This window comes from Apteryx mantelli, chromosome 2, assembly GCF_036417845.1.
Source record: "Apteryx mantelli isolate bAptMan1 chromosome 2, bAptMan1.hap1, whole genome shotgun sequence".
In the NCBI taxonomy this organism is placed as follows: Eukaryota; Metazoa; Chordata; class Aves; order Apterygiformes; family Apterygidae; genus Apteryx; species Apteryx mantelli.
In genome coordinates, this window is record NC_089979.1 from 22749482 (window position 1) to 22765734 (window position 16253).

Sequence of the window (16253 nt, forward strand, 5' to 3'; positions counted from 1 at the left end):
TCTCATCTAATTTCATCTGTAAGAGACTGTCCCTAGAGGACAAGAGAAGAGAGAACCAATTATATCCAGAGGTTGGTTTCTCCAAATGAAGGCATCTGTTCCATGCCAACGACTTCCACATGGAAGAAAAACAGAACTTTGAAGGCATCTGTGTTCATGGTTGACAGTCACAGATCTTAGGGTCTACTGTAATTGCCCAGCTGCAAACATGATTTGGTTGCTGCTGTTGTCAGCTGATCTCACACAGAAAAGAAGGGAGCTTAAACCCTTAGAAAGCAGATAAAAATCAGATACTCTCACAGAGTACTGACACCTTTTTCCTTCTGAAGGAGGTATTTTTCCTGATGCAGTGGGTTTGATAGAAGTACATTGTAAAGTGTTTTTTAACAAACATGGGAAATCATTCATTTTACAAAATATTCTGCTTTAAGATTCTATTCTTTAAATAACGTACAAGTTCAAGCACAATGTGCTCATTATTGTTAGTATCTCAGGCTGATATTTTGTAAGAGTGATTCAGAAACCAGTATGATTCACCAGCCACATAATCCTGCAGCCCACCTTATTTAGGCAAACAGTCTCAGTAAAACCAAGAGGACACCTGAGCAGAAGCTCTCAGTTTTCACTAGAAATTCATATGGCAGACAAATAACTAGTGTGATATTTATTATTTAAATCATGTCACTTCCAGTGAGTAGACACTGAAAGACACTTAAAGAAATATTACTGGTAGTTCAAACCTGGCTAACAGCATTAGGTGTGACACTCGCAGTGAGATACACAGCAGTGCTGTGGGCCTTCACTGGTAAAAATCAAGCAAATGGTTAACAAGCAGCTCTGTGAAGTAGCAAGACCCTAACTGATTTTCAAAAGCACAGCACTGAATGCCATTTGGGGATCTACGAATACTGATAGTGCAGTTGCAACAAAGACGATCAAAACCCCAGTGGCCTAAGTAGAAAATACATTTACATCCTCTATCCTCCACCCAGCAGATAAAAGAGGATCATTGTTGCTAGAAATATTTCATGCACCCAGTACGCTTTTTTAGTTTTCTTACCTAGGGCTTTTATCAACAACTTTAAAAAAAGAAGAGACCGTATGTTAGGGAAATACCTTGTCTTTTTTTTTTTTTTTTTTTAAGTAGAATTCCTTGTTATTTAGCTGGATTCTACCTGCAATACAAAATATACTCTGCAGTCGTAGTACTCAGCCTTTCCAGCCAATTAGTCACACAACCTAGGAAGGATGGTAGGGCCTCATACACCGTTTCCCTTGCCTGGCACATGCCTCGAACTATTATGATTGCACAGAGCAGTGAAGCTGCGGGTACGTATTAGCCTGACACTTCCTGACCATTTCTAAATTGCCTCCAGGAGGGACAATAGTTGGGAGCGGGCCTCTGTCACAAGGACAATTAACGCAGCCACCTGCTTCCCGTGAACTCCTCGGGAGCACGCCCTGCCACCGGCAGTGTCACGGAGGTCCCGTCCATCCTCTTCCCGGAGGAGGAGCTGTGGGAGAACAAAAACAACAGTGGCCAAGAATCTCTCTCTAAGAGGAGGGGGCATTGAGGCCTGGCCTTAAAAAAATGTTTTGAAGAAAATTAACACCAAAATCTCCCATGAACTTCATGGAATGAGGATGGGACCAATAAATCTCTCAACCAGTATGAGAAGGTATGCATTATACATTGATTCACCCTTAAAACTACTGTAGCTGTATTTGCGGTAGCTGTACACTTTTCTGGAAATGTTTGGAGCATGCAGCTGGCTCAGACATTGTTTTATAGCTCTTGGGATATAAAATTTAAGAATCTTGGCCCCATGGACTCAATGGGAACCTCTGAGAATATCATGACTGAAGGAACAGACTTTTTCTCTCCTTTTATATGTAATTCTTCATCAGGTAAGTCCATCATTTACAGTTCAAAGAGAATGACTCACTTTCCATTAAGACCTGAGCTAGTCCACTTATCCTTACATAGGATACTGTCATTAGGTCCATATCTGGTTTAGCCTCAGAGCAGTTCCAGCAAACTATTAAGATCACAGGAATAAGATGGGAGTGCAGAAAACCTGAAGGTCCAGACCCACAAACTGGTGTTTAGACAAAAAGGCACTATCTTCAATGAGAAATGGGCATGTGAATACCATTGAAGATCTGAGCTCCAATACTTTCAATTCAGCTTACAAACTCTGCTGGCCCATGGAGTTGCATTTATTTATCATGGTGCACATGAAATGCATGTAACATTCAGAAATTAAGCTACATTATTCAATTCAGTACAATGTTGTCCTTGCTCATCTTCAGTGTGCTTTAATACAGGTTGCAGTGTGCTTTTCCAGTATTAAGTGGTTTGCCAACAAGCTTTAAAAATAATAAATAGCACAGTCATGAAACAGCTTTTGCTTAATGGTTCCTAGCACTCAGTGACTTCACTCACTAAAATCCTTTCTATAACATTACCCTTAAATACTTTTAGCAATGCCACCATTAAAATAAAATAAAAAATCATCCTGGCACTACAATCCATTGATAGCACACCCCCAGGTGCCATTATCCCTAAATTTGTCAGCAGCTTTCTCTGGTTTCTGGCACCACTATGCTTTAATGGCTCTGGCAACAAATCCCACCTGGATGTCACTGAAAGCACTCCTTTGGAGCACTCTTCCCAAATATCCCTTGCAGTAGTATCATTCTGCCTCCTTTGTTGCATCCTAATCATCTCATTTTCTGGCAACAGCTTCACTCTCTCTCGCTGTCAGTGCTTGAGCTGGTCTATGGCAGCTTTCTTCTTGAACTTGTCTAACACAAGTGTGATCAAATGCTGGGATAATATTTTCAAAGAGGATTTTAGGACAGTATCTTTGCTGCTCAAGTTGGGTGTTTGCTTGCCTCCCAGCTTTAAACTTCATTGTATTCCACCCTAGTAACACAGTATGATGTAACCAATGGGGGAGAAATGTACAGGTACAAAATCCTAACTAACTTGATGCTTCATAACAGAGAATGTTAAGCCCTGGGACCACCAAAATCTATGCAGCCATTTACTCGATATGCCACCCAACTTGTCACGATGGCATGGAGAACCAGCAGCCAGATACTGCTGTTATGGAAGTAAATGAAACAAAAGGTGGAAAACGTATTCTGGCAAATAAACAATGGAAAGACGTGGGGAAGTTTGGGGGGTTGGATTGGGTTTTTCTGACTAAACTACTTGAAACATGACACTTGATCACAACCTAAAGGGGCACCTGTGTAGTCATCATCAGCAAATTTAAAAATGTATTCAATAGGTCACCAAATAAAATGAATCACACAATAAAATGACTAGTGGTAATGACTACTACTTATGCAAATTACATATTAACAAGGCAGGCATACTTAAGCCTCCTAGAGCTATAAAAGTAACTATAGTCTTGTACAATTAGCAATGGTCATGCAACCATCTCCCCAGATGCCTGACAAAATTCCTGTTTCACCTCAACATGGCTTTTCATAAATTATATACTTTTTATTACTTTGTCATTGCATGCCACTGTTTGTAGATTAATTCCACTCCACTAGGTGGAGTCTTATGTCTTTCCAGACAGCAACCTAATATCCAAAAAAACCTATTATCCTCTATGAACTTTAGCTGATATTTACTTTAAGCAGCACACTCTACCTGCCTGGACTAACAGAGGAAGCAGCAATGAATCAAATGTCTTCTCGAGACAACTGAAGAAATCATGAAATACCACGTGAAGAGCATGTGCCACCATGTTGCAACATGGGATTGTTCACTAATACTATTGCTGGAATACCACTGCATTGCTGTACTTGCAGTTGTGCTTTTAAGATGGCAAAATTCTTAGAGAACACAGAAGAGTAAAAATATATATATCACTTGAATAAGTCACCATATCATATATGAACAACAACTATATATATGAAATAGCATGTTTCTGAACTTCTCTTAAATTCTTCATATGCGTTCATAATATTTTGAACATCTAGGATACCCTTTCTCCCAGGCATCCCAAAACATATTACAGAAAATGAAAGCTAGCACGAAAGGATTTTTTTCTATTCACATTTCCATTCACAATCACTGAAGTTAAATATGGCAACTACTCAATAGCGAACGGCAAAACTGCATGGGGAATTTTTGGCAAAGAACAGAGAAAACAGAGCACTCTCATGAAAGCGCTGAGAAAATTTAGATACTCTATACCAAGCTATAATCTCTCTTTTAGGGTTAGACTCCCCCACAACCTCAGTGAAAAGTACCACAAAATCCTATGACCAAAGCAAGAAGCACCTTGGTTTAAAAATTCTTTGGGAAGACAGCATCTCCAGTAACATACTAAGATGGAGCATTTGTTTGGTAATACTGGTTAGGAGGCAGCTCCACGCAGGCACTTAGCACTAACAAACAGCTCCTCAAGGGTCTCACATCCCCAAATCAGCCAAGGTAGGGCTTCTTGAGCTCCAGTTCTGCTATTGACAGATACCACAAGCTATTTAAGGCTACAGACATTTTGCCCTGATCAGCTATGTTTTTTGTAGTATTTACTTCTCATACATATGTCTATAACTATGTATACGTCCCACAGAAGGTGAGGTTTAACAAGGTTAGCTTTGTTGGGGAAGAGAAGATTTGGAGGAAAGGAAACAACTTTCATGTTTAAAAAATTTGATTCTAGTGACTGTCACAGGATGTAAACACTCTTTTGGGGAGGGAGGCTTTTTGTTATGTTTCAGGAGCGCACAGAGTTTTGGATAAAATCTGTATAAATAATCATCCCTCTGTCATTCCGCATAAATTTATGCACATGTGTGCACACAGTTACATTTGGGAACACAAACCATAAAGAAGACATGCCGCAGACTTCCAGACAACCTACCACAAGCACTGATCTCAATAAAACCCATTCTATATTTAAAATTCAGTTTACTGAATTTTAATTATTTTTGATCTGTAGATCACTTTGAGGAAAATCCCCCAAGGTAAAAAGCTTACAAATCCAATTGTAAAACCAAACAGAAGCCTCACCAAGGCCCTTTCCCATATATACACCTGCCAAAGAACAGAGTTCCTGACTACTAGATTAGAAATCAGCAATCAAAACCTATTCTAACATTAAAACCAGGTAATTCTCTATGTTGCAGTAAATATAAAATAAAGAAGTAAATGAAAAGTTCTCATTTTACCCGGCACATGTTTACCCATGTTATGTACTCAGGCCTCCAATGGATGTAACAGTGCATGAGCACTTCTTGATTAAGATTCTTATTCAAAAAATTAACAAACAAACCCTCTTTTCATTAGATTTATTTTTTTAATTAAAAAGTAATAATGCTATTTTCTCTGGAGATGCCTCTGATAGAAAATTTATGTTCTACCAATGTAGTGCTTTCCAGGTTCATAAAACTCACTTGGATTAGCAGCTCTACAGCAGTGAATATTTTTGTACATATGCATTCAAGCATAATGTAATCATTTTATTTAACTATGGAAAAAGTTACTCCAAATGCCCCACTAACTAAAATGCCCTTGATCAGCCTAAACTTAGATTTGCAGGTACAGTAAGAATTAAATAAGCCAAAGAATGCTCTGTAATACTCTGAACATCCTTTACTTTGCATAAGATCTTCAATAGTGAGTAAAGCTATAGCTGTTACAATTAGGAAGCAGTAACTCACCATTTTAAGAAACAATCATAGTTTTTAATAAAATTATTTTAAATGTAAGAGTTAAACCCTTTTACCAATATACTGACATTCAGCTATCCAGTGCCATTTTTATAGTCCAAACAGATATGGTCCTAATTGCATAATGCCATTTTATCTGCTGAAGATAAAAGTGCCGATAAACAAAAATGCACATTAGGCAGGAGATTTTTCAGAATAGATTTTTTTTTTAAATAACCCACTTGCATTAACAAAAGATTGCAATGGCTTCCAAATTATAGGGTGTTATTTTTAGTGGAAGTAGTTCAATATTCATATTGGAGCAGATGTAGCAGTTTAACAAAACAGCTCTTCAAATCCTGCACAAATTGAAAACAGGAAAACTGATTGCATTTTCTCTTATCACTTTCCTTTTCTGAATTGACACTTTTGGCCTTCTGAAAATTTACACATGGCTTTCAGCTCAACAGCACCTGCTGATCAAACAGAAACCTAACATTTTCATGAAAATGGTATAAAGGACTAGTTTTCTTTTTACCATCTTAAAGGGCATCAGCAGTCCACTTGATGGCAACAATTGTTGAGTAGATGGCACACTCAGAATACATTTTATATTTTTATTACACTTACTTTTAAAAATGAGTTAAATCACTAGTGGCTCTGCCATATTAGCTCTTTGTCTGCTTTAAATTAATTTCAATCTCTATCTCTGCCTATCTCTGATGGGTTTCATTCTGCAGCCAGCTAGATTTTAAAGAACATCTAAAAGATTTTGAAATAATAAGGCACACTGGATGTCCTGTAGTCATTGGGTCTTCTTTATAAATGCATTTATGCACAATCACATCAATTAATATATGCAAATATGCATATACCTACAGATATTGCATAAAAAGACATTTCTTTTTACAATGCTTATACTAAGGGAAAAATATATGTATGTATCATTCTACTCTATTCTCTCTGCATTGCATTCTCTGGGCTTTGTCAATGGAGGATGCTAAGGGGGGAGGAACCCAAAGCAGATCCATTTAAAGTTGTTCTTTGTTTCCTGATGCAATGTACACGCTGGGCGAAGCTCTTGCAGGTGCTCTGCAGCTTGAGCATCGAGGCCGTGGCAGAGATGCTGCCACTGGCTAATGTGGCGGGCACGCGAACAGCGCAGCCAGAAGTCCTGGGGCTCTTCTCGCAGAAGTTTAAGATAACAAGCCGTGTATATAAAATATGAAATATAAGTACCTTATTATCCTGCTTCTGAGCCTGTAAACTCTGAAGTGCAGCAGCAGGTAACAAGGCCCATCTTTCCTCGTACATAATTCTAGGTGTAATTAAAGATACTCCTGAAACCTGCTACATGTCAGCTTCTTAACTGATGGAGCCCCAACCCCTCTAAAGTACTCTGCTGCCATCCATTACCATTCTGCTTCAGTGATAAGGCAACCTGAAGGCAGAGATGACATACAGTAATATATGTGCCACTCCAGACAGTTGGGTTGTGAATTTCAGCATTTCATCATGCTCAGTGAGGCAATCGCAAACCTGAAATGTCAATATGTTCAGTCAATGGAAGTAAAATAATGGGGCTCTATTGTCTTACCCTATCGATCTGCTGCTGTCAACAAGAATACATGCCCCCCTGGCTTTAAACAAATTTTAATTAGGCTTTTAGTTACCGGATCATGTCTATATATCTATCTGTGCAAACACTTGACAAAGTGAAACAGCAATATAAATATTTCAAACTTTTAAATATATTTCTGAAGATAATTGTTTAGTGTCGCTTTAAGAAATAATTGCTGATGAAGCCGTTTGTTAAAGCGGCGCGCGCACACACTGGGCACCCGCGTCGCTTTGATCTGGGGGTGAGAACCGAAACCCCCCCAGTACCAAAGTCCAACACGCCCCCCCCCCCCTCCCTCCAGGTGCGCGGCAGTTCCAAAACCTGCTTCGCCCCCCCCCGCGCCTTCCAAGTCGAGGCGCCCCCAGGGCAGCAACCCGGGCATTTATATTTACGCCGTGACTAAGCGCAGGGCCGCGGCGTCCCCCCCCTCCCCGAGGGAGCCGCGTCCGGGCCGCGAGCGCGCACACAAAGCGCGGCCCCCCCGCCCGTCACGTCCCCCTCCACGTGCTCCGCTCCGCATCCACTGCCGTTAAAGTCTCGGCGCTAAATGACCTATTGTTCTCCGGCCGCGGCGCCCCCCCCGGCAAGGCGTGCGGGGCGGGGGGAGGGGCGGGGCGGGGCGGGGCCGCACCTCAGGGCGCGGCCGGCGGGCGGAGGGGCAGCGCCCGGCCCTGCCGCCCTGCCTCCCTCCCGCACAACAAAAGGCAGCTCCCGGCTCCCCCCCCGCTGATCGCGGCACGTCAATCCTCCGCCAGCGAGGAGGGGCGATAAGGGGGCTGCGTCTTCACTCCTGCGGGCGCTTATCGATCTCGGCGCCGCAGCGGGGGCGCGGGGGGGGTGTCCCCCGGCCCGCCCTCCCCAAGCCGCGTGTGGCGGTTACCTGCTGGCGGAGGCAGGCGGCAGCGGCGCGGCCGGGGCTTTGTACTCATTAAACGCGCGTCGCGGCTTATCTGAGGCGAAAGGCTTGTCAGGGTGGCACAGTGCGTGCGTGTGTGTGTGTGTGTGAGTGCGAGTGCGCGCCGGGGGGAGGCAGCGTGCATCACGGCGATTACAGTATCAGCGTGGCCCAGATGGAGGCAGGGAAAGGCGCGGGGGCAGCGGCAGAGCCGCGCACCGCCGAGGGGGCGGCACAACCCAGCCCGGCGCGGCCCGGCACGGGGGCTGTCGGCACGGCCCGGGCGGGCAGGGAGGGGGCGGCCCGGCGCGCTGCCGCACCGGCCGCTTCTCCGCGCTCCCTCTCAGCGGAGCCGGCGGCCCGCGGAGGACCCCCTGCCCCCGCCCTGCCGCCAGCAGCGCGCCTCCCGCCGCGGCGCGGCCCTGGGCGCGCGGTTCGCAGTGCCGCCAAGCGCGGGGCAGGGGCTGCCTGCGCGCCCCCCCCCCCCCCCCCCGCGCGGGGAGCCGGCGGCGGGGCAGCGGCGCTGCCCGCAGGAAGCGTGCGGAGCCGGGCAGGTCCCGCCGGCACAGCCCGGGTTCGTCTGGGCTGGGCTCATCCCCGAGGGCCGGCTCACGCGCCGCTACCGTACCTGCCTGCGAGACCAAGACAGCCCCATGGCTGCGCAAGCACGCCGGGCTGCCAAGCCAGCTCCGCGCGCCCGGGCTTTAAAAGTTTTAAATGTTGCTCCTTAGGAATCGGCATTTATTTTTAAGGCAATGAGTTGTCTTGAAAGCCTACGGAAAAGCAACACGAAGGCTGGGCCCGGGACAATGACAGCACGCTGCAGTGAGACAGGCGTTGTGCGGGGAGAACCCCTTCCCCAGTCACCCCGCCGAGACAGCGGGTTTTCCCCAGGAAAAGAAATAAAGGGAATCTGATACATAACACAAAGTGAAAACCAGAACTTGGATGGGGGAAGGGCGCGTATGTGAAAATCGTGTCACTGCAATGAATGTCAGATAAAAAGGGGTCTGTCACAAATCCTCCACTAATCCAATAATGCGAAAACCTCTTGGTATCACTGAGACATAGCACAACATAATTTTTTTTTTCATTCTTCATAAACCACTCTGACTATATATTTAACCTTAGTAATTTAGCAAATTTTCCTATCACAATACCAGGTATTTGGTTTTTCAGTAAAGGTAAAATGATTTTTACACGCCAAATTCATTATGGATTCCTCAGATAGTATTTTTACTCTAAAGATGGTCTACTTCTTCCTCAACTTCCTCCAGTTGTCAGTTGTGTGACAACCATATTTAGAGGTAATCACACAGGTCATATTACAAGAGTCAGTCAACTCACTTGAAACCCAAGCCCTTGCACCTAATGGTATGTTCTGTGCATTTCCAAAGAAAAGTGACTGTAATTAATTCAACCTGAAAGGTACCAGGTACCAGAGAGTTTTCTCTCTGCATATGTGCTTTCAAAATATTATGTACAACTGAGAGACTGCTCTTTTAATACTAAGTATGTTAGGGATTTTTCCCTGCAGTCTAATGTGCCATGAACCAATTTACAATCTATCAAATTCTCATCTTCCAGAGCCACAGTATATGGCTTATATCTACACTGGCCATTCCAACAGGCAGTTTTACTACTAAAGTCACAATTCTGCAAAGAAGAACTAATCTAGGATCCTTTCTAATGTAAACAATTTGCTGCAAAAACACTCATTTAAAAATAAAGCAATGTGTGGTAATAAAATAAATACAATCAGAGTGCAAATGTGTAACAGAAGTGGCGTTCCATAAGCACAGCTGTCTCAAAGTCCAAGCTGCAGGCTAGAAATCTTAATTTCAGCTGACTCTCTCTTAATAATGGGTTACCTTCCTATAAAGCATAAAGTCCCTCTGCCCCAGGCAGATAAGTTTTGAAGCATTAAAATAGATACAAATCTAACATTTTCTTTCTAGCATTGAATATGTGAATTCTAGTGTGCTATAATGTGAGAATTCCAACATATGACCATTATGGAATAATATCTCATAACTCAGCTTGTCATTACTTCACTTGTAATTCTTATGTTAATTATGTTCATAATTACTATAAACAGATGTGGTAGGAATTCATGTGACCTTTTACTACAGAATGCTTTTCTCATTCTTTTCACTTTCTTTTAGCAATATAATATTAAGCCAGAGCAAAGTAATTCTGACACACACTGCATGTATGTATGTACATACTTAAAATGAAACCATTTCTATCTCATATATTTCAGTCAGAAGACCACATATATGACAGTGCACTGACAGGAAAATGATGCTAACTGAGAAGTCTACCCTGAAACACACCCTTAAAAGACTGTGCTTAAAGTGAGTATTTTGGCTAAACCTAGCTAAACCCACAGTTGAAACCTGGGACACAAATGGAGTACTGCATTTTTATTCAGCACCTTTGTTAATGCAGCAGTATCTTGCTTTACAACTCTAAGTACATGACAGCCATACAGCAATTTATTTCACTCACAGCCCAACCATCACCGTCTGTACACAAAACACATTTACAATAAAATCACTATGGATTTCATTAAGAGAAAGCCTACTCGAATTTCATTTCTTTGGACCTAATCTATAATTAGTGTGGACAGACAGGTGCAAACCCTTCTCCTCTACAGATGGCTACTGGAAATGGTGCAAAATAGTTCCTTCTGTTTAAACAACACACAGATAACCTGCTCTGCTCTTATCACTTACAATTACCTCCATTATACTGAACTAATGTTTACTTTAATAAAATGTCCACTGTTCTCTAAACATTATTTGGAAACTTTCATATCAATGGCAAAAAAAAAATGAAGATGGAAGTCAATGTCTTTCAGATGAAATACTTTATTTTGAAAAAAAAAATCCTTTTAAAGGGCAGGTTATTTTGACTTTGATTTTTACATCTGCTGATTTTTTCTTATTTCACAAAATCACACAGTATACTTTTTCATGATGTTATTTTTGCTACCATATATTAAGCTAATCAAGTTTATAATAAACAAGAGCAGGACAACTGTGATTTTAGAGCAGATCTTTAAAAAGCAACATCTATATAGAAAAGCAAAAGCCTTTACATTAAAAGTTCAGTTTTTAAACCACCTCTTTTGGAGCCTTCATGTGAAACAAGATGAAGAAAATGAAATCTGGAAGCCAATGTTTTAAGAATTTACACTCTCACTCCTTATGCTAAATTCAATATTTGTTTAAACTTTTATAAATCTTTTAGGTTGCTATTAAAGGCTGTATGAAAAAGAGCAGGCTCCTGCTAACTAAATGGATGTATTTTTTTTTAATTTACTCAGATTTAAAATAATTTCTTTTTACAGCTCTTTAACCAAACCATGAGAAATAACCTCTATACAACAGCAAGTTTACGTTTTATTTCAGCTGATAAGGCTTCTTGATCTCTGCATGACAACTTAAGTTTCTACAGAACAAAGAACAAGGTCTTTTTTTCCCCCTAATTTAAAAAAATCTGAAGTTCCCGCAATAGCAACATGCTAATATCCTTATTCAATTAGCTAAAGATTTAACAGTAACGGACTGTAGCAAGTGGATTTGAAAGATGAAAATGACAATTGCAACCCCTTTTTCCCATCACCTCCAATGCAAACAGTGCAGATGCCTATTTCTTCCAAAGTGTCTGGCAATGAAGAGTTTGCAGTCTGCATATTACCTCAATGAAATGGGCTTTGCATTCAATGCCTGTCGTCTGAAGTTCATTTCAGAGAAGTGAGAAACAGGATTTGACAGGGAAGAATGTCCTGAACTGACTAGCCACTGACCAGCACTCCAGGTGGAGCTATTTTTCTCCCCTTTATTCTGTACACAATACTTCCAGCCTAAAACTCCATGTGCACACAAGCATGCATAGTGTTAAGTATATACAGATGAGACACTGTGTGCTGTTTTACTGGTCCATTATTTAGGCAAAATTTAGTTAACGTTAAGGTAGTCAAAATGGTAGAAGGCAATGTTTTACTTAAAAGATTTTGGAAACTATTTAAAAGCTTTGAAGAAAAACAACTTGTGCAGCAGTTGCCAGGAAGCAGTGACCTAACGCTGCTGTCTGCATTCCATCACAAACAGATTGTTTCTTCTCGGTTAGGACATTCGAACAGCTAGAAACCAAGCCTTAGAGATGCTTGCACACATTAAGGCTGAAATTTGCATCAGCTCCTGCTATCTTATATACTCAGCTGGTTTCAGCTTGCCAGGATATTAACAGATTTAAAGGTGAAGTTTTTTTTGTTATTATCATTTGTGCTATTGCATGGTTGAGTTTCCTATGACAGGAAAGAAAAATGATGCAATATAACTATTACAGAGGAGTAATAGTTATAATGCAGGCTCAGATATGATAAAACTGATCTTAGGAAACTTCTCAATAATCAAATAAAGTAGCTTCCTGAAAAAAACCTTTATAGCGAGCCTGCAGTGTATCTTGCAACTCCTGAAGCCTTTACCAACTTAGTATTTTCATAGGCTGCACAATAATGAATAAGCCATATTCAGATCTTTTTCATGGTATTTTTCTATTGATGGGGAGCCACAAAAAAACCCTAGTGCTAGAACCAAAACATAAACAAGGTAGACTAACTTTCTTAACATTCAGACAAGCTGAAGGAAATTCCCTGATCATATTGGATTTCCTAAGGAAATCAGCCCAGAATAAACTGAATGAGGTTTTCAGACTTCCCCTGAAAAGGTCAAGCATCAGCTTTAACAACCATTAGAAACCAGTTTCAATCCTCTCAGTTATCCAGATTCACTAAAACTGTTAGCAGAAAAGCTGAACAGAAAACCTGGACAATAGAATTCAAATCTAAAAAACCTTTCATTTCGTGCTGCAAACTACAGTTAACAAAGTTGATTATTTAAACTTTCCATTGCATCTGTCAGGATGCAGAAATGGAGAAGGAAATGTAAGGCTACCAGGGTATAATTAAATAAATTATATTCACCCTTAGCCCTAACATATTGTGTTTACAAATACAATAATTATGTTTCTAGCTACATGTCAAAAGAAAATATTTTTTAAGTCCTTCAAAACGCATGCAAGCATTACTGTAAGTAGGAAATAAGTCAAAACAGATTAGTAGACCAAAAATGGGGAGGAAAAGAAATCCTGCTTTGGTCAGCAACTCGGACCACCATCAGGGGATAAATCAATTTGCAGCAGCTGTGGACAGCCATTTAAGTCTGGGACCTGAACAGATTAATTAGGGGAAGCGATGTTAAAAGTTAAAGGGGTCAGAGTTACATTAAGCACACGCATACTTGCTGGAGCAAACCCTTGGCTGTACATACCAAGACTCAAGACATCGTTTTCGTTAGCCAAGGCTATGCCTATAGCCTGACGTTTGGCACTTGCCGTGTTCCTGTGGACAGCATGGTAGTTCACACGGACTGCTTTTAAGAAGTTTCGACCGGTATTTGCCCAATCGCTAATATGTCCTGCCAGTCACCAATGGTGATTTTGCGCCCTATTTTGGCTTCAAAGGCAAGTGTGCAACCGTGCCCTACGTACCCTGCAAGCGTACCTGCGGATGGGATGGCAAGGCTTCCAGTCCTGCTGTGGTTTGCAACAGAAAAGCCGCCCGGCTCGCGGGGCAGATTTGCTACCGCGGGGGCATTTTGTCGGAATCGCGCACGGGAGCGACTCGCGGCAGAGGCGGCACCTTCGGGCCGGCGCTGCCGGAAGGCTTGAAGAGACCGGTCCTCCCAAAGGCAGGGTCGGAGGGGGTGCTCGGCGGTCACCGAGCCCGTCGCCTGCAAAGCGCCCTCGCGGAGGCGGCGAGGCGGCGCCGGCGCCGCTGTCCCGGGGCGCCGCGGCTGCGCCCGCCCGCGGGAGCCGGCCCGGGGCCGCTGCTTCGCACCGACGCGCAGCGGACAGCGACCTTTCTGGGGGGATGAGGATGCCTGAACCTCTCCTACCTTCTCCCTCCCTCCTCTAAACTTCTCAGCGAGTTTAAGGAAGTCACGCTTTACCTCCTCTTTGGGTGCAAGAGCGATTTTAGTGCTGCGTCCGATTAGTTACTTTCAGTTTCTTTCTAACGATTTAGGAGAGCAGAGTACAGTGACAACACAGATATTTCTGTGTAAATCAGCATGTAATGGACTCGCGGGTCCCACAGTAAAGGTAGCAAGTTCTTTCCTACCCTAAGCCCAATTTAGTCCGATCTCCTAACTTTGGCATTAACAAAAGGACTCGAACTCGCCAAAAGTCTAAGGCTCGTCTAAATGGCCGGGAGTGTAGGTTTGCATGCTCTGAATCCCCTTTATGGATGGCATATGAGGAGTTTGTGGAATCAAACCATTTAGCTCAGATCTACGAGATGACACAATTGCATTGTATTGCAGTTTTGGAAATGCAGTCCCTACTGTTCTATCGTTTTAGGAAGTGGGGATATTTGCAAAATTGCAGTGCAGTAGAAAACGATGTCCACAGCCTGAAATATTTCTTGCGAAACAGCCTAAAGTGATGTTGCCAGTGCTATATAATCCGACGATTGTAATGAAAGAAAAATCCCACCAGAAATATTTCAGGCACTCCAGTTCACATTGGCTAGCTCTGAGACCTAGCGAGAGAGGAGGAAAAAAAAAGAAGAAAAAAAAAAAAGCAAATCCTAAACCGAGACAGAAACACTACGCTACAGAAGATAAGAATATATGCCTCGATGGTTATTTTTTGAAAAACGAGGTAGCTTGGTTTCTGGGCTTTTGACAAATTCAGGGTGCAAGCTTGCGAGCTGGGAACACCGGTCGTAAGAGCTGCATGCAATGCTAACCTTGCCCGGTTACAGCAGCAGCCTCGGTCCGACTGGGTTAGTTAAAGCCACGAGAGCCCCTGTAAGCCAGAACAAATCCTACAAGAAAGGAAAAACAGACAGAGGGGATCGCGGCTGCCTCCCCCCCGGCGCCCCCGGCCCCGCGCCGCCCGGTACTCACGCTGCAGAGGGCCGGAGAGTCCCACCATCCGCCACGGGCTGCGAGCTGCAAATAAAAGTTCCCGTCCGCCTCGGGGGAGAGCCGGCAGCCCAGGCTGCTGCAGGGGAGAGGGGGTGGGAAAGGGGCGAGCGAGGCGGCGCGCCTTCCCTTCCCACTCCAGATGATCCACGTCCACAAAAGTCAAAACGAGCTGAGGAGAAACTCCAGCTGCTCTTTTTTCCCTCTCTCTCTTGCTCTCTCGCTCTTTTTTTTTTTTTAAAGGAGGATCAGCTCGAGAGAGAGAGACTACTGGTTCCAGCGGGGAAGGACGAGAACCAAAAATAAAGCAGTCTCCTGCACGCCGAGATAATCGCCGCCGCGGTGCTGTTCCGTGCCGCCGCCGCCGCCGCGCGCGATGCGGAGCGCCGGGCCGGCGAGCGCGGGTGTGTGCGGGCAGGCGACGCCCGGGCGCGCAGCCCGTGCCGGGGGGAGCGAGCGAGCGAGCGAGCGAGCCCGCGCCGCCGCCGCCGCCGCCGCCGCCGCGCCCGCTAGCAGGCCCCGCGCCGCCGACTGCCGGCAGCCGGCGCGGCCCGCTGCCCAGGTGCGGCGGGGGAGGGCCCGGGGCGGGGGGCGGCGATGGAGGTGGGAGACATCTGCGGCGCGCGGGGGCGAGCGGGGGTCAAGTGCGCCGCGACAAAAGGCGAGCGCGGCCGGCGCGGCGGCCCGCCCGCCCGCTCGCCCGCCCGCTCCCCGCCGCTGCCCGCCCGGGCGGCCGGCGCGCTCCCTAATGATGCCTCGCCGGGGCGGCCGGCTCTAAGCGTCCGGGCTGCCCTGCAGTAACCCAAGACAAACACTTTCTCTAGCCATCTGGAGAGCTCCTGGCTCCTCTGCCTGTGCCTCATCACTGTGCGAGGAGACGGCGGCGCGAGACACCGAGCCGCGCTCAGATCCACTCTCTAATCCCCTTCTGTTAGCCGGTTTCCAGTCAGACTGTTTGCTTTCGCGTTAGATAATAGCCTTAGAGAAAACAGTTATCATTTGCTTTTTCCCTTTGTTTTTCACTCTTTATAAAAGTACAGTATCGAGGAAGGCCTCCCTC

The 16253-nt window shown here is 44.3% G+C and overlaps 1 protein-coding gene across 4 annotated transcripts in view; it reads right to left on the reverse strand.

The window, feature by feature from the left end:
- Nucleotides 1-15571, reverse strand: part of RUNX1T1 (RUNX1 partner transcriptional co-repressor 1) — a 116552-nt gene extending 100981 nt beyond the window's left edge. For 2 of the 4 annotated variants that reach the window (XM_013956903.2, XM_013956901.2), the window contains exon 1: nucleotides 13768-13927. Coding sequence is in view for 2 of the 4 variants with exons in the window: in XM_067290283.1 (XP_067146384.1) it covers nucleotides 8181-8229 (49 nt within the window). In the remaining 2 variants the exon portion in view is untranslated. Of the gene's footprint in view, nucleotides 1-8180; nucleotides 8234-13767; nucleotides 13928-15175 lie in introns of those variants that run through there. The other 2 variants (XM_013956902.2, XM_067290283.1) reach the window with 2 other exon arrangements.
- Nucleotides 15572-16253: the final 682 nt, after the last annotated feature.